Genomic DNA, 25,211 nt, shown 5'->3' with positions numbered 1-25,211 from the left:
AGCAGAGATTAAAATTTTCCATTTTATTATTTTTCTTAAAAAACAAATATACATAAGAACTGAAAAATATAAAAAAATCAACCCAGAACAAAAGAAAAAGTTCTTCAATGTTACAAATGACTTCTTACTGCAGAGAAAAGCTAAACACTAGTGTTACACCTGACAGTTAAACTCGTGTCGGCCTAAAGTCAACTTGTTCTTTTTGCTGTGTAGCCACAGAGTCACATCTGAGAGACACTGAGGCGTCCATCAGGTGACTCAGAGGTTTCAGTCCCGTGAATCTAACAGCTGATTATTCACATCGTACGAAGGTGACGTGCTGTGATACAGAGCAGAAAAATATGGACATGCAACTGGTTCTGGATCAGCTTCTCTACAACATCGGCCCTTCATCTGCTGCGATCAGGGCTGAAAGAAGCTGGACAACAGTCGTCAGGATGAAGGTGTAACCATGACGACCAAAAACTAAGATTAATTAACATGATGAGTGAATGCAGAATTAAGGACACTCCAATCGATTGATATTTGTTCAGATTTGTTAAAATGTCTAAAAATTCACAGATCAGGAAATAAGACAACATTTCTCCAGAAGATTCAGTTTGAATGAACAAGAACACAAACCACAGGCTAATGCTAACTTAATGTTACTGTGTAAAACTGATGTAGATGCCTTCGCTGCCTCACTGAGTGACGAGCTAACAGTTGTGTTAACGTTAATATAAAAACATATAAAAACGTTTGTTGCAGCCGAAACAAAACATCAACATTTCTATTGGATCTCCAGGATCAGGTGATCCCTGGTCAGTCGTTCCTGTAAAGTTTAACTTTGGTGAATCTGGCTCACAACTACATTCTGACATGAGACACACATCATCACACATCGTGGTCATTGATTGGAGCATCCCTAACCCACGACTCACCTGTCCACCCTACACCTTCAGCAGGCAGAGCCTCTCCTCTGCGTGCTGATTGGTTTGATTTGGTGAACGAAGCAGATTATTGGTCAGCAGACGACAGAGGAGCTGAGAAGTTTCATTCCAACAGTCTCAGTGTATATTAATAAGTTTGTCTAAAGTCAAATTACCTGCTACAGTTTTATTGGTTCATATTTCTCACACAATATAAACAATATTTTCTCATTATCTGTGTGTGTTGTAAAAGTTTCTCAACCGTGAGTAAATACATTTAATTAAGTCTCAAAGAACCTGAACGTCAACTACAACAGAGAAACGTTTGAGCTCCTTTGTTGATAAAATAAAAACATAGCTGTTGTATTTTCTGTTATATTTTCAGATACAACAGAATTTTTTTTTTTTTTTTTTTGAAGCAGCTTCTTTCTTTTTGTTCTGCTGTATAAAACAAAAACTGGGTGAAAACTTCCTGGTTTAATCACAATGTGATTATTGAAGGCTCATTTAAATGTTGGAGAGCAGATTAAAGTTGGAGGTCGAGGTTTTTACAGTGAAACTAACTTTTCTGTAAAATCTGTTATTAACACTTTCATTTGGAGCTACTTAATAAATTTCAATTCATGTCGAAATTTTCTCAGAAGTTTCCTGTAAAGTAAATGTAGTTCTAATGAAACAAGAACAGTCGGTAATATCTAGTTATTTCTAAATGCTAAGCTAACACGAAGTTTCTTCAGAAGATGCTGAGCTGAGTCTGTAACATCATCAGCAGAAATGAAGAGTGAAGTTTTCAGTAATGAATGAGGAATAAATATTCACTGCGCTAAATTTCTTTTAAGGAAATTCACCTGAAAGTTGATGATAAACTCAACTGAACCAAAATCAGTCTCTGACCTTTGTCTGTTTTGATATTAGACTTAAACAAAAACCTACGAGGAAAATAAACAAAGCTGTAAAATGTTCAATGGGCATCAGAGAAAAGACACTGCTGTGTTTAACGATCAAAACCTGACATTCGTCCTCGTCTGAGATCCAGATTCTTTAAGTCTACAATAAGAAAAACTAAACTCAAATCACCTGAACCAGGTGAGCAGGAGTCGGTCACAGCAGCTGCTGATGATCCTGACCTCAGTGTTGACTAAGTGCAGTTTAATTATCACTAATACTGGTTCTAAACTAGTTCTATGTAGCGTAGCTGAGCTAGCTCACAGAGCTAACATTAGCACACTAATATCTGACTAAATGAGGCAACATGGTTCTTAGTCAAAATGCTAACAATGTAAATTATGATTTAGATACATTTCATAAAAACAATGTGTACATCTAATTAGAAAACAAGCTGAAGTTAGCTAGACTAAATGACTGAATAGCACTGGTTAAGTTATCTTATGTTAGTTTAATCAGATATTTCCCTTCATTCTAAACTGTATGTATATCTAATGCTACAACACATTTCTCCATGTACATGTGAACAATATGAAGTGCTGCTGTTAGCTTTAATATTCTTCACCTCTGTAAAGGTTTTTGTTACGTTATAGCTTGGGATGCTACAGCTAACGGCTGCTGATTGGACGGCTCCAAACGTGCTTTTTACTCCCTAAAACATTTAAAAGATTTCATTAGTGCATTTTAGTCAATCACAAGTTTAACACTAACTAGTTGTTACTCAGACAGGAAATTAAGTTAATCAGGTTAATGAACAGCTACTGCAGCAGTCCAACGAACATGTGATTTCATACTTCATTATTTGATTAACTGACATTTTATTGTGATATTCAGCTTAATTCGTTTAAGTAATTACAGTAACTCTTAATTTTTTCTTGATTTATTTCCTAATAATCTTCAACAAGCGTCCTGGAGAAAGAATCCTGTCATTTAGTAATTAATAGTGAATATCATGAAAGTGAAGAATTAGTCCACTTCCAGTTAATTCCAGTTGATTGTTGTATAAACCAGAAAACTGTTTGTTGTGAACTGAAGCTGTTTGAAGACGACTGAGAAACTGAGATGAACGGTTTTCAGTTTTAACTGAACAATAATGAAAAATAATTTTTGTTGATTTTGTGTCTGTGATGTTGGAATGAGGCTTCAGCTCCTGCAGTCAGCAGGTTAAATCTGCCTGGCGACAGGGTCACATCATCCAAAATAAATGTTTATAAATGAGTGTGAGAAGCAGATTTAATGATTTCTATTGATTGAAGATTTTTCTTTTTGGGACGTGAATAAGTGTCTGTGTGTGTGTGTGTGTGTGTTAATATCTGAGCTACAAACACTTCATCTAAAATACTTTACAGCTACTTTAAACTGACGTCGTGTTAAATGAACTCCATCTTTAGTGCAATTAGTTAACATGCTCGTCCTGTGACCACTGACTCACTGGATCAGCAGGTTTATAACAGACATGCTCTGTTTATGTGAAAACACACAGGCCAACTACATGAACAGATGTTCTCCACAGCTGTGTGATTCGTGTGAATCTGATCTTTTTAAACAGCTACTTGGTCACATCTGTTCACTTTGTCTTCGTTTCTCTCCTGAAGTGAAAGAGGAGTTTTTCTGACAGAGGTGGATGATGGGAACAGTCGCAGCCTGAAAACGTCACACAAACATCACCGCTGCCGGCTGAGCCAATCAGCCGCAGCTGTCACATCTGAACAAAGAAAAATAAACTTTAAAACAGACTCACAACAACAAACCTCTGTTGAGATCCAAACATCAGCAGGATGATGTTTATCTCTTTACACCACCAGACTGACGCTGAATCCAAACGTCCTCCAGACTCAAACCAACTGGAGATAAACAGCTTGTGGAGCTGATTCTACCATTAAACCACTGAAGAAGAAGAGGAGTTCGTTAAAAGGTCCAGTCAAAGCTCAGGTGATGGAGACATGGAGAACATCACGGAGATGTTTCTGTTTGTTAATGTGAGGAAGGTTCGGCCTCCTCCTCCTCCTCACATTAATATATGGTACATTATCATCACTGTGAACCGTGGTCCAGCTGCAGCCAAAACCAAACTGATTTTATGACCTGATGATAATCTGAAACTCATCTGTTGAATCAGTTTTAGTTCAGATGAACCTCAATTATTTTTGTTTACTGATGAAGCTGGTCACATGACCACTGAGCGGGGACTCTTAGTTCTGGACATGGACGGTGACCTCGGCTCTGTTTGGAGGTTTGGCTCTTCAGACAAAAAATTCACAGGACGAATCATTTATATTCAGGTAACTGAACCTCAGGTTGTGAAACAGGTATAAATATGTTTTTTGTTCCAGGATCAACAGATTTCAATCGAAACTGAGCTGAGACTGAGAGGAGCAAACTGAGGACAGAGGTCCTGGGAGGTGATATTTCTTCTCTGTTTGACCCCGCCTCCTGACTGGAGTTGGATCAGCCAATCAGCTTGTTCGATGTTAAGACATGTGTTGACTGGGCATGTACATTGATGTTTGGTTGGTCAGATAATCCCACTGATTAAATGAACTCTGGTACCAGTCTGTGTCTGTATGGATTAAGTCTGGATAGAGTCTGGGTTATGTCTGGACAAAGTCTGGACAAAGTCTGGGTTGAGTTTGGATTAAATCTTGATTAAATCTAGGTAGAATCTGGATTAAGTCTGGATTAAACCTGGGTGAAGTCTGGATTAAATCTGAGTTAAATGTGGATTAAATCTGGGTGAAGTCTTGATTAAATCTGGGCTAAATCTGGATTAAGTCTGAGTTAAGTCTGGAGGGGGGACGTTTGGATTCAGCCTGACACACAGCTCAACCTGCAGGGAAACAAGGCAACGTGTTGGGCAACAGATGACCAGCTGACTCAGCAGCACCGCCTTCAACACGTCTGGTGACTGAATAATACTCAGTAACCTGTTGGTGAAGGTGTTTCCCTAACATGCCAGGACAACTTAAAGGTCCACTTACTGGCTTTTCTCTGAGCTTTCAGTTGCATCTCTCAGTCCTATGAGGAACTGAGACAACCTCTCTGAAGTTGTCTGTTGGACATTAAACCAGAACCAGAACCTAAACCTGGACCATAGTGAACAAACAGAAGCAGGAAGACTTGTTGTGGATGATGTGGTCACATGATGCAGTTTGTTTTATTGCTGAGCCGTCACCTCCACAGGAAGCTCCGCCCACACACAGCCCACCTTCTTCTTCTCTGGACTTTCAGTGGAAACAGCTCTGACTCTGTTCTGGAGATGTTGGGCCGAGAAGTGATGGAGCTGTAGGACAGGAAGTTCAAATCCAGGACAGGAAGTTAAGATCCAGGTGCCAGCTTGTGGAGACGAAAACAATCTGTCAATCCTCCAAATCACAGGTCAGCTGACTGGACGCTGACGCCAACAAAACATTACGAACCCCCAATCATGTCCTCCATCATCACTGTGACTCTGCTGCCCCGTGTGGATGAGAGGTGAATGACCTCTGATGGAGGCCGAGGTGGAGCCAGAGGCGTCGCACTGTGAGCAAGACGAGCAACATACATTGATTGTCTGCGACCAATCGGATTTCAGATTTTTCAGATCTTGTTTCTATGGCGACTGATCTGATGTTACATTTGTGATCTGATGACCTGGAATAAACTGTATTTTACATAATCTGACTCGAGGACTGTGTCTCAGTGCAGTCTCAGGTAGCTTGAATATTTTTACTCCCTGTTTCTTCACACTACTACTTTCTTCACATCAAACACCTGATAATGTGTTGTTACAGGTTAAACTGAAGCTGTGTCACCTTCACCTGCTGCAACACTAAAGTGATGAACACATGAATCCATCAGTTTAATAATCCAGTCATCAGATGTAGCTGCGTTCTGCTCCGATGCTTTCACTAAAGTACTGTCTGCAGTACTTTAACTTTTTAACTTGAGTTCTTCTACTGTGTGGTATTATCACTTTTACTTGAATTCAGATCTGGGTGTGTTTGTCTGTGGACAAGTAACAGACCACTGACTGTGAACTGGGTCCTGAGGAACAGCAGGTGGATTTTTAGCTGTAAATCAATCAGAAGTATTGATCGACATGCTCGCAGTGCGATCAAACCTGGTCAGGTGACCAACAACACCATGTCTGATCTCATCTACCAATCAGATGTGGAGCTTTATGGCTGCTGTTCCACCTGTGCACAGACTCCGCCCCTCTGCTGACAGATCCAACATGGAGTCCAGGTGTGTCAGTGTGCCGCAGGTCGTCTCCAGAACAAAAGAAAAAGTGTCTTCACTGTTCAAACTGAAGAGTGATGAGTCAGAGTTTTATAAAAAACGACATCACTACGAAAAGATGCATCAGCCGTTAAAATCTGCAGCGCTTCGATATAAAGTGCTTCATTACATTGTTACGTTTTTACAGTTTCTTATTAAAATATTGTTTTCCCTGGAGTGAAACCATAGTAAACATGTTACACGTTGGTAAAAATAAACTTCTGGAATGTCTCTTTTTAAGAAGAAGTCCCATTGGCTGATTTTGGTCAAGCTGAACTCGTCCCTGGAGCCTGAAACACAAAACCAATCCACGTGGTTACAAGGTTCACACGGGTGACAGGAGGATGACAGGTGATTGCTATGGTAATGGAGGTGAGAACAGAGCATCATAGGTAGTCAGGTGTTTAAACCAGCCAGAGGGACTGAAGCAGGAGACACAGGCTGTTTCATATCCATAATCATGTTCATGAGTCAACGGGCCCCTAACCCCAAATACATAGGACCCCATAACTACAGGGTCTCAGACCTGATTCTGTCCTGACCAGGGCTGTTTCAGGATTTAGATTTTAGTCACAGTTTTTCCCTCCTCAGAAGATTTGGACCAGACACCAGAAACAGAGTCTCAACTGTTTTCTTCACTTTTATTCATCAGTCAACTTCAACTTAATCTCAGTGGATCCCGACCTGAGGATCTCAGACCTTGGAGTTGCTGTGAGACAATTAAAGAAGAAACTGAAAAAACAAACTAAATACAAAAATCATGATTTTCAGATGTCTGATTTGTCTCTGGATAAATTTAAGTTTGTTTTACAGGTTCAGGGACCAGGGACCAACATGGAGGTCTACAGAGGTCTCCATGGGATGTGGGACATGATGAGTCCTTTATTTACTGAGAAGAGGCTGCGTCAGTGTGAACACACCGGACATAATTCAGGTCATGACCTCAGGTCTGGAGATGATTTAAACATCATCATCATTTGTTTCTGATGAAGCACAGAGGAGGTAGGTTAGTTAGCAACCACTTAATATCACCATGGAAACCAACAGGAAGTAAGGCAGCTTATGTTTGTTGGTCTTTTATCTACAGTGAAGAAGACAGAACATTCCGCACAGTCCTGATTATCAATGCTGATCAATATTGATCAGCTCAGTTTACTGATAGATCAATAGGACAACAGGTTGGCCTACAGAGCGCCCTCTGCTGGACCACCAGGTGAATTCAGTCAGTCTGTGGTTTGTGTTTAGACATGGATCTGGACCTGAAACCTGACCCAGCTAAGTCCATCGTCTCCTTAAAGCACCATGGTGAGAAAACAAGGCCCAACACCAAAACACAAACACACAAAAAGACACACACATAGCAGACACACATTCAGCTGCAAAGTAAAAACTGGAAAAGTATAAAGATACAAAAGTATAAAATAAATTACAAACAGAAAGTCAATGAGTGCTGATGATGATAATAATAATGATGATGATGATGGTAGTGATGGTGATGATGATGATGATGATGATGATGGGTTAGCATACAGAAGTGTTCATCCAATCAGCATGCTTAGGACAGTGTCTGTTAGCATGCATCAGTTAGCACGTGGTAGTTAGCACACATCTGTTAGCACGCGGCGGTGACGGCGGCTGATTTGGTGGTGTTGGCAGAGGGGGTGGTGCTTGGCGTGTGCAGCAGGCTGACAAACAGGAAGAGGGTGGAGGTGGGCAGGTAGAAGCAGAGGAAGAGGACGACGTCCTCGCTGAGACAGAGGATGAAGCCACTCTGCTCCGTCAGCACCCAGTCCACCAGCACCCCCACCAGCAGGTAGTATACCTGGAATTCCTGAAGCTCCTCCCACTCCCCTCCGGCCCCTTCCAGCCCCACCCCCACCTCCTCTGATGAGCTCTTCCGCCTGGCCACGCCCCCTCCACCACCGTCACTCACCATGGGCTTCATCTCCGCCCCCTCCGACACCGCCTCTTTCACCCGGCTCCGCCCACGCTCCACTGCCCGCTCCATCCGCCGGCTGCTCTCTACGAACTCCTGCAGGGGAGGGGTGGGGAGAGAGAGACAGATGAGTCAGGACTCTGAGACACAACAGGCGCAATGGAATCTAAATTCACTGTGATGTGAACATGGTTCTCTTCAGCAGCCAATCACAGCAAGCATTTCATCTGGGGCTCTGCAGAGACTGACTGGTCCTCAGCTGGTTACTCTGGACCGAGTGACGTCAGATTTATTAAAGGCTGATCAAGAATCAGTCAGTGAGCCCTGATCACAGCAGCAGCTTTAACTGTGACGTCGGAATCACCTGACTGTGGGTCTGGCTGTCAATCAAACTGTGTATTGATTTATTTATCTGCACTAGTGATGTCATTCTCCATTATCTCTCATTATAATATTACAGCTTTTTTTATGTACTGATGTTTTCATGTTATTGTCATTTTTGTTTTTCTTAATGTTTGTGTTGCTGTGGTTGAGCATTCTTTTTTGTGTATTTTGTGTTTTTTTAATGTCTACTCTATGTGCGCTTTATATTACCCCCAAGGGACAAATAAAGTTTCTTGAATTTGATTGGTTTGAATTGGACTGGATTGGTTTGGACGTTCCTGCCCCGGTGGACTCAGTAAGGACCTGGTCCCTGCAGGTTTCTACAGGACTCTAAACCTGGGCTTCATACCAATCGTTCAGCTGGCTGCTGTCTCACCATCAGAGCTTTGTCCATGAAGAACTCCTTCCCCGGGGTGCCGTCGTTGTACTTGGTGTCGATGGCAAAGCAGAGGAAGAGGACGTCCACCACGATCTCAAAGATGGACAGGAAGCAGTGAGCCACCAGGAAGGAGAAGAGACACACGATGATGAGCGGCAGCAGCCACTCGGTGTAATCACGCTGGTAGTTCAGGAGAAGGACGCCGGCGAACGCAGTCGTCGTCACGATCAGGATCTGAGGACAGATGGAAACAGCTCAGAGGTCTGAGGAAGGGGACAAAGGTTTCTTTACTGCTGTTCAGATCAACATGGTTCATAATGGTGGTCGCAAGATGTAGATCTGTATGTACAGGGACAAACTGTCACCCCTCCTCCTTCAAAAACCAGCTGCATTTTCCAGACCTTCATTCAGTCCTGGTTTTATCATGTGCAGGCCTGAGTCCAGAGGAGTCCTCTGAGACAAGAGGGGATCAGGTCTTTGCAGTCAGGACTCTGGAGTCACAATCTTCTTATAAATCACTTCTTCTTTTCATCAGTGAGTCTGAATCAGTCTCATGATGTTTCAGATCTTTACCTGCTGTGTCACTGGTTGCTGTTGTTCTCTGATCCTGAATCAGTTTTATACCCTGTATGTTTCTGGGCCCATATTCACAAAGCATCTTGAGGCTAAAAGTAGCTCCTAAACTGCAGTTTTAGGAGAAACTCCTAAAAATAATGGGCATGTCAGTCCTAACTTTAAGACTCCTAATTTTTTTGACAAAGAGTAATTCACAAAGCCACTTAGCGGTAAAAGTCTGGGAGAAGTTAGCAGTAGTCGTGAGGACTCCTAACTCACTAAGAATCGTAAAAGGGCTGCAGTCACCTTGCAACACTGCAGTATTTGGCAACGGGGAAAATGCAACTTTGCAGTGCTGACAACTTGGAGCTCTCCCAGCTGTCTGTAATACCAATTCACAAAAACAATAAATGTGCTGTGCTCAATTCATACGATTCCCTTTAGATACTTGCCAACTACAGAGAAATAAAGCCACTTCATGGCAATTGCTGGTCTACCCAGTGTGATCGGTGCCATAAGGAACACATGTAAAAATCACTGCACCATCGCAAGATAAGGATTATTATTATCTGTAAACAGGAAAAAAGTCACACCATCAACACACAGATTGTATAAGATGCTACTACAATTCTGCAAAGTGGCGAGGATCTACACGCGATTAATGGAGAGTGGCCTGAGGCAGCTGTTTGAAAGGAATCATTTTCATCATGTCTGTCACTTTGTGAGGGACAGTGGATATCACACCCTATCTCAACCCACAGTCGGGACCACAGCTACATTATAACAGGTACAACAGGTGGATCATAGGCTCTCAGTAAGGTTTAAGTCAGTTTTCAACTTTTTTATTATTTTTAAATAAAACAATGTAAGTGCTTAATGTAAAATTAAATTCTCCTGGGTCAACACAAGCCTTATTATACAGATGTATTTTGGAGAATCCACTACTTTTTTTAAACAGGATGTAATCCGTAATTAATTCATTTGTTTTTGTTTATTTCCCTTTTCTTTATTATTACTGTGGGAGGTTCCGCATGCATTGTCACAGACTGGTCTTTCATCAACCAATCACTATGGTTCTTGCAAGCAAGCTCGTCCATGGGAATTGACGTCAACCATAGCAAGAGTCACACTCTTAGGAGTTTTTGCTTTTCCTAAGTAAAAATTGGTCTCAGCAGCTTAGCAAATAGGATTTAGGAGAAACCTTTTAGTTAGAAACTACTAGAAAGTATTAGTGGTAAGATAAAATGCTTTGTGAATACTTGACCAAATCTTCACCTGCTGTGTCACTGGTTTGTTTTTTTCTGATCTGAGTTTTTCTCACTTCTTGTGCCTGAACTACTCTGAAACCTTTAAACCTAAAATGTGACAGCCAGCAGCTGTGAGACAATGGGCTGGGATATCCCACAGTCAGATGTCCATCATGACGGACAGTATGTTGTCCTGGAAACAGATTTTCCTCATGACTTCAAATTAAAAGCCTCAGTCTGAGTCTCCTGTGGAACAGGAAGTTATCAGCACCTGACTGGACCCTCCTTGACTGAATCAACGGGGTGGATGATCACTGCTGTAGATCTGAATGACTCCACCATCTTCCCTCTAGCACCAACATCAGGTCTACTTTATTTACTGGGTCTCTGGGTCAGAACCAGGTCAGAACCTAAACAAGGGAACACCAGTTAAATCCACCTCACCTTCCCCAGGAAGAGCACAAAGTCTCCAATGGCGTTGATTGTGGCAACACGCAGAGCATTTTCCACCAGGATCACGAAGGCGTCACGTGCAGACGTGCAGAAACTGGTGCTGTTGATGGCTGTGGCTGCATATGCATTCTGGGAAAATAAAAGCCCAAGTGAGACACGTGAGACACGTGAGACAGGTGAGAGCATGATACTTAAAAAGAGGAGTGGGCTGTTCGTCACCTGATTGAGATAGTTGAGGCACTTCTCCAAACACCACAGACAGCAGATACAAGTTTTCAGCAGACAGCGAGCACATGCGTTCTCCTGAAACAGATCACATGATACATTAAACATGATGATGACGAAGATGATGCTCAGTCTCTCATTACAGGCAGTGTTTCGCTCTCTGGTCACCAGTTTATCTATAGAGGACAGCTACCTGTAGTAACAAACTGCAGTTACCATAGAAACCAAGGTTGTGGTACAGACCCTACAGGTGTAGTAGAGGATGTTTAAGGCTGTGGTTAGTCTTAGCACAGATACATGCACAGGTGTGACAGGTGATTCAGCCCCATGAAGAAGAACCTCACAGGGACAGTATCATTATACTCATCACTGCCCCTTATGCTTCAGCCACCTGGGTCTCCTGAACCTTCCTCCATCAGTTCACACCTGGTGCTGCAGGTGAATCAGACTCAGACAGGTGAGTTTAAAAGTTGCTGCTGCTTTGGGATCAGTCTGACACTTCATGATATCTCTGTCTTCACTGGCTTTGTATTTCATTTCTGACCTTCATCACCTCAGACCCTCTAACACTCTGATTGCATCTCACCTCAAGGTTTAAATAAAGTTTTCCTATCAGCTTGGTGTAAACAAACTTTATTTGTACCTTTCCTTTGAGCTGGTTGTGGATGTACATTAGGATGAGTCTGGGGATCTTGACCAGTGTGATGATGAAGGATCCTTTAGCGACGGTGCCCAGGTGATACCGAACCAGCCTCAAGACTGAGGACAGGATTGGGGTCACTGGGAGGCGGTTCTTGTCCCTGAAACACAAAGTCTTCATTAATCTGGTTTGTTCCTCAGAGAACCTGACCTGTTGGAGAGAAGGTCTGTTTCACACAGAGCTGCTAGACCACATTTCCCATTTTCATTGTGGTAAACATGGTGACTGTGATTCTTCTTGTTCACAGACAACAGATCATTTAACTCTGATAAACAGTTTGGAAATGTGTGTTACAGGTGTGTTACAGGTGTGTTACAGGTGTGTACAGGTGTATAACAGGTGTGTTATATGTTTGTAACAGGTGTGTAAGAGGTGTGTTACAGGTGCGTAACAGGTTTGTTACAGGTGTTTAACAGGTGTGTACCAGGTGTGTACAGATGAGGAGGTCTTACCTTGTGAAGTAGTATGTGACCACGGCTCCGGCCACAGTCATCTGCTGACAGGCCAGGATGAACTCACTGATCCAGACCAGACCCACAGCGTGGTACCAGGTCAGGTACTGAAGAGGACCTGTAAGCCTGAACTCTGTCAATCCTGTCTCCTCATTCTGCTCCGGGTTTCCTGCAGGGCCACAGTAGACCAGGGTCCAGAGGGGACAGAGAGACCATCAGACACTAAGTGTTTACATAAGAGCAGTTCTCACCTGCAGAGCCAAACAGCTGCAGGTTTCAGACTCAGACTCTGAACCTCACACTTTAATGGTCCTGTTTATTTTTCTTTTGAACTGAACTTCAGGTCTAAAATGCTTTAAATGAAGAGGGCTAGTGAAACCAGTGAAACCAGTGAAACCAGTAAAAACGGTGAAACCAGTGAAACCAGTAAAACCAGTGAAACTGGTAAAACCAGTGAGACCAGTGAAACCATTACAATGATATTTTCAGCAAAACACGTTGTGATTTTTGTGATTTCTGAGTGTTCAGACTGACCAGTAGTTCCCAGGAAGAGCAAAACCAGGATCCAGTAGATCCAGAAGAGCAGGAGGGCGAGGAAGGTGACGAAGGGCTGGAGGGTGAGGAGGGGGAGGTGGATGAAGACTTTTCCCGCCACGTGGAACAGAGCGATGGTCAGAGCCACTCGCTTCCTCATAAACAGCATAAGCAGCAGAAGGATGATCTGAAACAGAGACAGGACCAGACTGTTCTGAAGGGTCAGGGACCAGGTTTTCAGGGATCATTAAAGGATCATTCATCATCGTGGATCAGAGGATCAGACTCAGAGAAGAGGGAGGAGCTGCTCCCAGACTGTATGTACACACATACACACACACACACACAGATTTACATACAGTGAAGACGGTGGCAGCAACGGCGTAGACGAGCAGCGCCTGTCCGCTGTCTCTGCTGACCTCCACCTCCTCCTTCATCTCTTTTGCCTCCTTAGAAGAGGTGTCGTTTCCATAGAGACGGTGGTCGATGTAGAGCCACCAGAGGACGCTGGTCCCCGCTGACACAACAAACACAGGTGAGGTCAGGGTCCTGAAAACCTGGACCGACTCAGTATTTGTCTGTTGCTTGATTCATTAGGAAAAACTGAACAGGACAGGAAGTGACCTCACCCAGGGATCCGAGGACGACCAGTGAGGTGAGGATCCAGACGAGGACGGCAGAGATGTACCGAATGATCACCATGAGGATCATGGAGAGGACTGACAGACAGAGGTCAGAGGTCAGAAAAACACACAGTTAAATTTGATTCACTGATGATGTCATGACCTTGTGTCTGTTTGAACCAGAGTCTGTCAGAGGTCGAGCTGATCCTCACCCAGAGCCAGCACACACAGCCCCATGATGATCTCTTTACTGGCGGCGACGCCAGCAATCAGCCGGTGCAGGACGCTGTTATCACCAACGAACGTCACCACGGCCTCCGCAAACTTCGCATAACAGGAAATATCCACCGGAGTGCAGCGGTTAAACACCGGCAACGGCTTACTGAAGAGAGAGGTCAGAGGAGAGGTCAGAGGTCAACGAGGAGAAGATAGAGAGATCAGAGGTCAGAGAGGAGAGAGGAGAAGACAGAGAGGACAGAGGTCAGAGAGAGGTCAGAGGTCAAAGAGGAGAAGACAGAGAGATCAGAGGTCAGAGAGGAGAGAGGAGAAGACAGAGAGGACAGAGGTCAGAGAGAGGTCAGAGGTCAAAGAGGAGAAGACAGAGAGTACAGAGAGTAAAGAGAGGTCAGAGAGCAGAGAGGAGAACAGAGAGGTCAGAGGTCAGAGAGGACAGAGGTCAAAGAGCTGAGAGAGGTCAGAGAGGTCATAGGTAAGAGGTCAGAGGTCAGACACAGAGGAAAGTGATCCAGGTGTGTGAGGTGAACAGCTGGACGTACCTGGGAGGAACAGGAAGTTTGGGACACTTGGAGAACCTCTCAGGGAGACCTGGATATTTATGACCTGCTAACTCGTAGGAGCACAGCTCAGAGCCTGAAACAAACAAAGGGAAACAGCTGATGACATAATTCCTCTTGAATACCTGCTGACAGGTGAGCTGAACCAATCACAGAGCTCCAACAGAGACATGTCACTGACCGACCAATCAGATTCACCTCTGACACTGCGTTACATCACATTGTTATTCTGCCTCATCATCACTTTATTAATGACTCACAAACACAGTCCTCAGACCTGAACACACACACAGCCCAGATCGGGTCCAGGTCCAGAGAGTGATGTGATGAGACCAGCATGTCTCCCCTCTGTCTCACTGGACATGAGAGCTGAGGACAAAAACCTCACTGTTGTACTTTGTTAACACAGATGCACAAACACCAGCTCAACTGTCGCTCACAGTTTTCAGCTGTTTGTGATTCACCTGTTTATCTGCAACTCTTACAGCTGATTACAACTGATCACAGCTGATCACAGCTCTCGCAGAGTCCAGGGTTAAAGGTCACAGCTGTGGTAGAAACATCCTCAGACTGAATAAATTGAACATGGCTTTACACATAAACTGGCTCCTGTGTCTGTGACAGTGGCTCCTTTCATAAACAACATGGCTGCCAGAGGGGCAGTGAGGTCACATGATCAAATGTCTCTGTCACGTTTCAACAGTGAACTGAGTCACAGCTGATGGAGGAGAGTGGCACCAACCACACCGCACATACACAGGACTTAATGCTGCCTTTGTCACTATCCTGTGTGTTAGTGTGTGCGTCTGTGAGTACACCGTACTTTACACTGATGGTGTGTCTGCAGACATTAAATCATCATCATGATGTGATGGCGAGCGTCGGGCCAACTGCTGACATCACTGCTTCCTTTATAACCACAAACACACACACACACACACACACATCCTGACGCTAATGTTAAAACAGGGCCCATATTTATCAAACTGCTGAAAACCTAAAATTCAGACTGGTCATAAATCAATAAACATATAATTAATATGAAGATAATAATAGAGAAAAAAAAAACATTAACTTTTTAGACAGTAAAGTTCAAAGGTCAGAGCTGGTTCAGGTAACAGTTATTTTAATAACATCATTAAGAACAGAGTGGGTCACTGATCAGGCCTCAGCATCTCTGACTGGTTAATCCTCCTCTGATCAATTATGTGATTAACTGAGAGTTGGCTGGTCTTCACTCTAAAATAAATACATACATCATAGTCATGTATGTTAAGGTGACTTTCAACGTGACACATAAACACACACACACACACACACACACACACACACAGTCAGTCTTCCTCTTCTTGACGCTGTCGTTCTGTTGTCCTCGGTCTGCTCTGGATGCTGATTGGCTTCAGGCAGTCACCTGACCAGAGCATGATCTGTGTGGATTGAGGATGCGTGCTGCTCCCTGCAGAGCCAGAGATTCTGACAGAAGAGGCTTAGTTCACCTGTCTGAGTGCCAGTCAGGTGAGGGACTGAGAGACCAGAGGTTTCTCTGTGCAACCACCAGCTGACGTCTATCAACAGCCTGCGTGAGGCGTTTGGGGAACATCTGTAAACTGTGCCTGCAGGAAATAACCTGGTGACAGTCTCCCCCTCTGCACTGCATGTCATCACATCAGTCTCACGCTGCACCTCCCACCACAGGTAAATTCTCATCACTGTAAAAGGACACCTCAGACCAGGATCAATCTGAACAAGCTCAATCTAGTTTCGTCATGTCAATGTGTTCAGGTCCGACTCAGTCAGTCCTCACACACTGTTCAGACCAGATCCTCATCTCACCAGGGTTAAAATGTCAGAGCGGACTCTCCTGATCCAGTCTGTCCTGACATCACCTGTCCAGGTGTGCTATGAGTCACATGACAGAGTGATGACCTCACCATTGAGCATGGCGAACCTCTTCAGGTCCTGGTAGGTCTTCAGCTCCTCAGTGGGACACAGAGACACACACAGAGCCATGGACTTAATTTTCCTCTGGACAATGTCGATGTTACAGGGATCCAGGAAGAAGACGAACCTGCAGCAGACAGAAAGCACAGGGAATCACTAAGGTTACGTTCACTAACAGTCAAAAGTCAGACACTGTGGAGCCAGTGAGGTGTTTGATGGGAGGAGGGTTTAAGGAGCTGCTCCTTCAGATTAAGAGCGAGCAGTCTGACAAATTATTACTAATTATTCTCTTTATTGATTATTTTTCAATGAATTGATTTAGACCCAAACTGCAGAGCAGATCACCAATATATCGATAATCAACTGATCACTGCACTTGACAGTTAGCTCGGGTGTTACATCACATCAGATGATGAATATAATTCAGGATTCAGTCACAGGTAAAGGTGGAGCGATGAATGCTGGACTGACAGGGACTGAGGGTTTCTCTGATGGAAACTGGATCCTGATCCAGCAGCTGGTCTTCATGTGAGCAGAATGTCAGAATGTGGATGTGGGAGGGAAACAAAGACTCTGCTGAAATCCTTCAGCTCCAGGAATCTGGATCACACTGGTGCTTCACAGTCTGTTGAGATCACCTGAGACCACCAGTCTCAGCCCACAGTCAACACCCAGGTCAACACACAGTCTGATCCTCCTACAGGAAGGTCAGAACTGCACCTGGAGACCTGCAGAGCTGGATTCAAACCCACAACCTTCATGCTGTGTGACCACTGAGCCGGTTTCATCTAAAAGTTGATGTGTGAATGTGACGTGTTCATCAGTGTTTATTTTCTGTCACAAGGTTCAGTCACTGAAATGTTCACAAACCACCAGAAAGAAACAGAAACAGAAACAGAAACAGAAACAGAAACATGAACATGAACAGAAACAGAAACAGAAACAGACGCAGACACATGAACATGAACATGAACATGAACATGAACATGAACATGAACATGAACATGAACATGAACATGAACATGAACAGAAACAGAAACAGAAACAGAAACAGACGCAGACACATGAACATGAACATGAACATGAACATGAACATGAACATGAACATGAACATGAACAGGGACAGGGACAGGGACAGGCTGACATCAGGGACAGAAACACGCCTCTCCACATAAAACTACACACAGAACATGTTTACATTGACATTGACTCAGACTCTTCTCCACAGAGACTCTTAGTGAGGTTCATCAATGAAGCTTCAGTGCAGTAGAAGACCTTGGTGTAAGGACTAAGCCGCACATCTATGTAATAAGTGAAGGAGATCAGGTACAGAAGTGAACTGAAAGTCATAGTCAGAGCTAGTGAAATATGTGAGAGGGACGCCCCTGCTCTGATAGACTTCAGGAGCTGGTTCCACCATCAGGGAACCACAGACCAGAACAGGCTGGACTGAGACTGTCTTATGTGCAGGGATGGTGATGACAGACAACATTCATTAGAGGAACACAGTGGAGGAGAAGGAGCATAAGACTGAATGATTGAGTTCAGACCCAGAAGTCACTCTGAAGGCAGCATTGGAGACTGAATCTGATTCAGGATCATGGCTAGTTAGTGGAGGTCAATGAGGAGCAGAGTAATGAAGACCAGATGGGCTGCTGCTTCTGGACCATCGGTAAGTTTCACTGTGAGTGAAGGGAGATCTGTCAGAAGAGGTGAGAGATAACCAGGACCTGGACCAGGAGCCGGATTGAGGACTGAACCTGGTTCAGTCGTGACAAACAAAAGCATCAAATCCTCATTCAGGAACTGGAACCAGACAATTATTAAATATTTGATATTTTTGATTAGACATTACTGAAACGATTAATCGGTTATCCAAATAGTGGCCAATTAATCTTCTGTCAATAAACTAATCGATTAATTGCCTGACTGCTCGCTATTCTCTACAGCAGGATGACCATGGACACTATCTGAGAGCTCAGGAGTCAGGCTGTTGTGACCAGCAGGTTTCAAACATGAAGTCTGAACTTTCTCTCCTGCTTCATGGTCTTCCTCGTTACCTGTTGGTTTCCTGTGAAACCACTGATCCAGCTGCTTCCTGCTGGTCAACATCTGTTCTGTTCAATTCTATTTTATTGTGTTCTGTGTCTCCTGTGAGAAAGAGAGAGAAAGAGTGTGTGTGTGTGTGTGCGTGTGTGTGTGCATACATGTCTTTCTATGGTTGTGTGGACAACCTGCTTTGAAACCATCACTGTGAGGACATTTTGTCCTCACAACTGCAGAAAGACCATTGCGTGTGTGTTGACTCACAGCTCTGTCAGCAGAATCAACACAAAAGAATCCTACAGGACCAGAACGCACCGTGTGTTCAAGGCCGAGCCAGTTTAACAGGAATGCTACAGTAATACTACTGCATTACACAAAATACCACCAAAATACACAACCAGTGACAGACCCTCCAGCAAAACAACAAATACAACAAAAATATTCAACAAATATCACATCATTACACAATGATATAAAAATACTACTGCTGAACACTGACACGCCATGTTACCACGACACCATGACACCATGTTACCATGTTACTATGACACCACAGGCAGACAGTGGACAAAATCAACGACTGGATACAAATCCAGACTTACTTCCTGTCCGTGTGGTCGAGGCCACTGAGCCTGACGCCTTCGATCTGTTCATTGCGTTGACCACAGGTGTTGCCGTAGCTGTCATATCCAAACACGAGCCGAGCGGCGCCGCCGGTGACGATGGTGAAGCCGCAGATGCTGCCCTAAGAGACAGAGAAACACCAAGTGTTATGTATAAACCCCCCACCAAGTGAGGGGGTTCTACATGGTGATAAGTTTTTTTTTTTCAAACAAGGACATAATTTAAATTTCTCTGCCTGTGCATTCAAATCATCTTCCTCATGATGCTGCTCACTGCAGCCATGAACGCACAGCCAACCGTGCTAGACTCTGATGTGTAGGATCAGATCTGGACCCACTTCAGGTGGGTCACATTGTAGTGAACAACTAATAAACACTTACTGTACACAAGGGTTAATAATACAGTATATAATGTAGTAATAGCTACTAAGCAATGATGTAATCATGTAATAATGACTACTACACAATATACTTCATGTGTACACAGAGTACTATGTGCAATTCTGAACTGAGTGAGACCAGACTGAAGCTGAGCCAGATCCAGGTCCAACACAGGTCAAACTGAGTAGACCTGCATTTGATTATTGATCATCGGGCAAGTAATCAATGAATTATTTAGTCCATAAAGTGTCATAAAACAGTTAACTCCAATTAAAAACTGGTGACTAAACTGAAATGAAAAGTGACTTTTGATAACTGTGATGACGACAGATGGAGCCACTGAATACTGAGAAAAATTAAAAACACAGAACATGAGACAGAGACCTAATGAAAATCTGGAACCAACATGAACTCAGTCTGTCAAACACACAGGGTGGGGGTGGGGGTTGGGGGGGGGGGTCCCTGCAGGGTTCCTATGGGACGTCCTAATAAAACACTGACACCACTGAAACAAACTGAAAATTATCTGTTAATCAAAACAATGACTCATTTAAGTCACGTCTCCATCAAAGACCACCTGACCCCTGTGGTCCAACACAAACACTTCAGCCTGATATAACAGGTTTCTAACAGAGGTCAAAGGAAACAACTTCACATCCTCTTCCTCACATCCTCTTCAACCACAGGACGTTTAAGTGGTAAACTACCATTCAGCTCAGGTCTATTTTTCAGTCCTGGTCCTCCTCTGCTGTCCTGCTTTAATCCCACACTCCCATACTCTGTACATCAACAAGTAGGTGAATGTGTCCATGTTCTCATGATGGAGCTACTTCAGCAACAGAGCTCATAGTCTCAGAGTCCTGCTGAAAAACACAAACTGATGTCTTGAGTCATTTTAACACATCCACACCTTCAGTAAAGTCTCCTGTAACTCTACAGTGTTTGTACTGCCTCTGTCTGACAGCTGCCTCCACTGATTCACATTAAAACATATGAGTTTATGAACCATGATGAAATCAATGGCTCCAAACCTGTCTGTTGTTTTCAGTTCACTTGTCCTCTGGCCCTCTCACCTGGTGTCTTCTCAATAACTGTTCAAATTTTCAAAAACATCCAGAAACTGAATCCACATCAGCGAATAATCTGACAACCCCTCAGATTTATCTGATGACCCTCTGGAAGGGCCTGACCCCTAAATTGGTGACCCCTAGGTTGGGAACCATTCCCACTTATACACATCAACATGAAGGTGAATGTGTCCTCGTTGTCACGATGGAGCTACTCACAATAGACTAAACGATCTAAATGTATATGACATAGTTAAAGCCTCAGGATCAATGATCTGATGATGTCACAGAATAATAATAATAATAATAATAATGGCATATAATACTACTACTATTAATAATACTACTAATAATAATACATAGTTTAGTCTTTACTAAACTATTTATTATACTTTAAGTAAAATTGAGTACTTCTGTAAGCATTTTACACTGTTATTTTACTCCGGATACTGTGGTATTATCACTGTACTATCACAGTATCACCACAGTGCTGTCAAAGTACCATGATCTGAACACACTGTGGTGATGATGGCGGCTGTATTGTGGTTACCATGCCGACGCAGAAGACGGTGAAGAGCAGGAACCAGGGCAGGTCCGTGCAGCTCCGGTCCTCCAGCGGTCTCCATTCTCTCTTTGTCCTCTGAAAGACACACAAACACGGTCACAGTGAGAGCAGCTCCCGGTGCTGCAGGCCGGGAGCTGGTCCCCACCTACACCCCGCCTGCCCCGGCCTGTTAGCTCGGCTCGGCTCGGTTTCATCCCTAATCAGATCACACATAGCTGCACTGAACCGGGACTCCGGGCCGGTTGTTTACCGGGAGCAGTAGACATGACGGTCCCGTTTACAGGCCCAGTGACCCTCCTGTCCCCGGGAGGAGCTAATTGGATTACGGCCCCTGGCTCTAATCCCAGCTCGGCCCTCCTCGGGACGGTTTCCCTTTCATGGGGAAAAAATGAACGCAAACCGGGCAGAGATGAAGGGCACCGGTGGGAGGACGGTACCGGGCCGGCCGGGCCGCGCTTACCTCCGCGCTCCCGCAGCATCCCATTGCAGTCAGGGTGGACGTGCCCGGAGCCTCACGGAGCCTCACGGAGCTTCACGGAGCTTCAGCTCAGCAGCGGCGGGGTCTGCAGCCCGACAGGCGGGGGGAGGACACGGACAGCCCCGCACGGTCTGCCTGCATGCACTCACTGCGCAGCGGCGCGATCCCGGAGGCCGAGCCCGGAGCGGAGACGGTCCCGACGATCAGACTGAGCGCTCCGGCCCGCTGAGCATGCTACTGTCGGTGCCTCCTCCGGTTACCGTACCGAGCGGGGATTAACGGGAGGATTTGTCCGCCACACTTCCTGGTGGGTCGTCAGGTGCTGCGGCCATTCATCTAATTGCGCATGCGCAATTAATTCCCGTGCCGGAGCGGAGAACAAACGGTTTCACCGGAGATGCAGATGCAGTACCGGAGGAGACCACCGAGCGGCCACCAGTGACAGGGTGGCGCTGTTTCCTCTGCAGGAAAACTTCATGTAGAAAAACATTTGAACCGAGTCTGCTCCTCTTTCTCTCTGGAGTTTTATTTTGTATATTTCCTGGTTTCCTGTCAGCTCTCCACTAAAACTCTCCAATAAATGATCTGACTTTTACTTTGACATCCACTTTATTACTTTATTTGATAGGAAACAGCTGACAGGACATGAGGGGGGGAGAGGAGGGGTGATTGAATAATCTTTATTTATACAGTAACGTATAGTAACAGTAACATATGAATTCAAATCACTGGGAATAACCTGAACTAGAGTAAAAGACCTGATCTGAAGTAAAAGCCTGTTCATTAGTCCCTGTTAATTTCAGCTGCAGAGTACCATTTGAAGTAGGGCCCCAACAACTAGTTTTGGCCCCGGGGCCCCTCAAGAGGTTAATGCTTGTTGTTGTTTGTCAATTCATTATTAATAAAGTCTGTTTTCAAAAGATTTTTTCCTGCTCTGTTCCTGTTGATCTTTGCCCTCTGTAGAAGTGTGTCAGTGTAGATTGTGGTTGTAGTGTGGTTGTAGTCTGTTTGTAGAACAGCCAGACTACAACCAGACTACACCCTACACCCAGGTGCAGTCTGGTTGTAGTGTGGTTGTATTCAGAGTGTGGTCTAGTTGTTGTCTGGATGTAGACTGGATGTAGTCTAGTTACAGTCTAGTTGTAGTCTATTTGTAGTCTGGTTGTAGTCTGGTTGTAGACTGGGTGTAGACTGGTTGTAGTCTGGATGTAGTCTGGGTGTAGACTGGTTGTAGTCTGGATGTAGTCTGGGTGTAGTCTGGGTGTAGACTGGTTGTAGTCTGGATGTAGTCTGGGTGTAGTCTGGGTGTAGACTGGGTGTAGACTGGTTGTAGTCTGGGTGTAGTCTGGGTGTAGACTGGGTGTAGACTGGTTGTAGTCTGGATGTAGTCTGGATGTAGTCTGGTTGTAGTCTGGTTGTAGTCTGGATGTAGTCTGGGTGTAGTCTGGGTGTAGACTGGTTGTAGTCTGGATGTAGTCTGGGTGTAGTCTGGGTGTAGACTGGGTGTAGACTGGTTGTAGTCTGGATGTAGTCTGGGTGTAGTCTGGGTGTAGACTGGTTGTAGTCTGGATGTAGTCTGGGTGTAGTCTGGTTGTAGACTGGTTGTAGTCTGGGTGTAGTCTGGGTGTAGTCTGGTTGTAGACTGGTTGTAGTCTGGGTGTAGTCTGGGTGTAGTCTGGTTGTAGACTGGGTGTAGTCTGGTTGTAGTCTGGATGTAGACTGGGTGTAGTCTGGGTGTAGTCTGGGTGTAGTCTGGTTGTAGACTGGTTGTAGTCTGGATGTAGACTGGGTGTAGTCTGGGTGTAGTCTGGATGTAGTCTGGGTGTAGTCTGGGTGTAGACTGGTTGTAGTCTGGGTGTAGTCTGGGTGTAGAGAGGTGGTGCAAACTGTCACACGGAACAGACTCTGACATCGTTGTTTCAGTTCAACATGAACACAGAATTTACTCTCAGTGTGATTTTACAGTCTCCACCAGTCACCACACACACACACAGACACACACACACACACACACACACACGCACACAGACACACACACACACTTTAAAGTATTGACACTTGTACTTTTACTGCTCTCCATGTATTTAACAGCTGAGTTACTGTGGACATTTTATGTTCTGATTTCAGAGTAAAACAGGTGGTGTAACTGAAAGTTATCATTTCAGATGAAACATTAGAAACACCACAGAAGAAGAAAAGCTCGGCATGAGAGAATGTGAGAGTGAAGTGATGTTAATCTGATTCTGAATCAGCTCCTTTTATTCTTGGTCCTCATCTATAAAGAGAATATTTCAGAGTAGAAGCACCTGTGTCCTTTTCATTATTTCTACTTCTGATCTTTTCTCAGCATGAAAACACTAAATCATCAAAATCATCGACACAATACAACACTGACCCACTGTGTGTGTGTGTGTGCGTGTGTGTGTGTGTGTGTGTGTGTGTGTGTGTCTGCCCAATGAACAGAGCTCTGCTGTGTGAGGAGTTTATAAAGTGTTCAGATCAGATCATTTTACTGTTGTAGCTGCTTTAACTACGTACACACTTAGATTAGTTTAATCCACTGTTTCCCAAGCTAGGGGTTGGGCCCCTCCAGAGGGTCACCAGACAAATTTGAGGGGTCATCACATGAACCACTGATGTGGATTGTAGCGGCAATTTTCAGTTTCTAGATGTTTCTCTGACTCTTAGTTATTGAGATGACACCAGGTGAGAGGCTCAGAGTAGAAGTGAACTGAAAACATCAGACAGGTTTGGAGCCACTGCTTTCATCGTGGTTAATAAACTCCTATATTTTAAAGTGAATCAGTAGAGGCAGCTGTCAGACAGAGGCAATGAAGTGTGAAGTAGCAGAGAAACGAAACAGTGGTGAATCGTTTGATCAGTGATTGAAATGAAATGTGAGAAGCTGGAGGGAAAATGAAAACAGCTGAAAGGCTGAAACATGATGAGCTCAGAGGTCAAACAGTTTTGGAAACCACTGTTTTGTGAAAATGTTTTCTGAGATGATCATATTGTTTCTGTTCGTATGTAAACTAACAGCTGTTAGAGTCCTGCTCTGCACGAACACATTAGTGTTTCTCATCTGTTGTTGTATCTGTTTTCACAGTCAAAGACTGAAACAGGAAGAAGACCATGTACATGTGTCCCATTACTTACTCCACTAAATGTCACAGCTGCTGTTCACACAGAAAACACACACTCAATCATCCCTTACCTTTTTCCTGAGGTGAACCTGCTGCTGAGAGCTGGAGGACAGACGCTTCGGGTCCATGTTCATGTAGAGGGTCCTGGAGGTCCTGGTGTTCCTGTCAAACTGAGCACAACACTGATGTGGGTCTGATCAGCCTGCAGAGCAGAGCACAGAGAGCTTTTGTCTTATTGTTTACTGTTGTACCAGGCTGAAGCCAGTGTGTGTGTGTGTGTGTGTGTGTGTGTGTGTGTGTGTATGTGTGTGTGTATGTGTGTGTGTGTGTGTGTGTGTGTGTGTGCGCATCATTTCTTATCAAACTGTAGATTTTCAGTCAAACTCAACAGGAAGTCACAGAAACTTCATTAAACTCATTTTAATATAGAATCTGTTTTCAGGTCAAAGGTCACAGGTAACATTTCTCCTGTTTATAATGGAAATTTTGTCAGTGGTGGGAGAAGAACTGTTGAGATCCTGTACTTCAGTAAAACTTGTGCTACCAAAGTATAAAAATACTAGACTACAAAATCC

The 25,211-nt window shown here is 44.2% G+C and overlaps 1 protein-coding gene across 3 annotated transcripts; it reads right to left on the bottom strand.

Moving 5' to 3' along the window:
- Window positions 1-8: 8 nt before the first annotated feature.
- On the bottom strand, window positions 9-24,842 carry slc44a1b (solute carrier family 44 member 1b). Of its 3 annotated transcripts, XM_071457158.1 has the most exons (16): window positions 24,708-24,842; window positions 21,001-21,090; window positions 18,982-19,124; window positions 16,324-16,460; window positions 14,375-14,468; window positions 13,811-13,980; window positions 13,605-13,694; window positions 13,335-13,492; window positions 12,976-13,162; window positions 12,442-12,610; window positions 11,933-12,089; window positions 11,284-11,367; window positions 11,056-11,193; window positions 8,807-9,043; window positions 8,044-8,142; window positions 9-6,400 (listed from the first exon to the last, which is right to left on the bottom strand). In XM_071457158.1, exons 1-16 carry the CDS (start codon window positions 24,768-24,770, stop codon window positions 6,377-6,379), a joined length of 2,040 nt encoding a protein of 679 aa, XP_071313259.1. In that variant the 5' UTR covers window positions 24,771-24,842; the 3' UTR covers window positions 9-6,376. The 3 variants fall into 3 exon arrangements, with proteins under 3 accessions (XP_071313259.1, XP_071313257.1, XP_071313258.1); XM_071457156.1 differs by having other exon boundaries at window positions 9-8,142; XM_071457157.1 differs by lacking the exon at window positions 24,708-24,842 and adding an exon at window positions 21,476-21,814 and having other exon boundaries at window positions 9-8,142.
- Window positions 24,843-25,211: the final 369 nt, after the last annotated feature.

Source organism: Trachinotus anak, unplaced genomic scaffold, assembly GCF_046630095.1.
Source record: "Trachinotus anak isolate AG129_WGS33_773 ecotype Australia unplaced genomic scaffold, CSIRO_AGI_Tana_v1 ptg000021l, whole genome shotgun sequence".
Taxonomy (NCBI): domain Eukaryota; kingdom Metazoa; phylum Chordata; class Actinopteri; order Carangiformes; family Carangidae; genus Trachinotus; species Trachinotus anak.
This window is presented reverse-complemented; position numbering and strand designations above follow the sequence as displayed.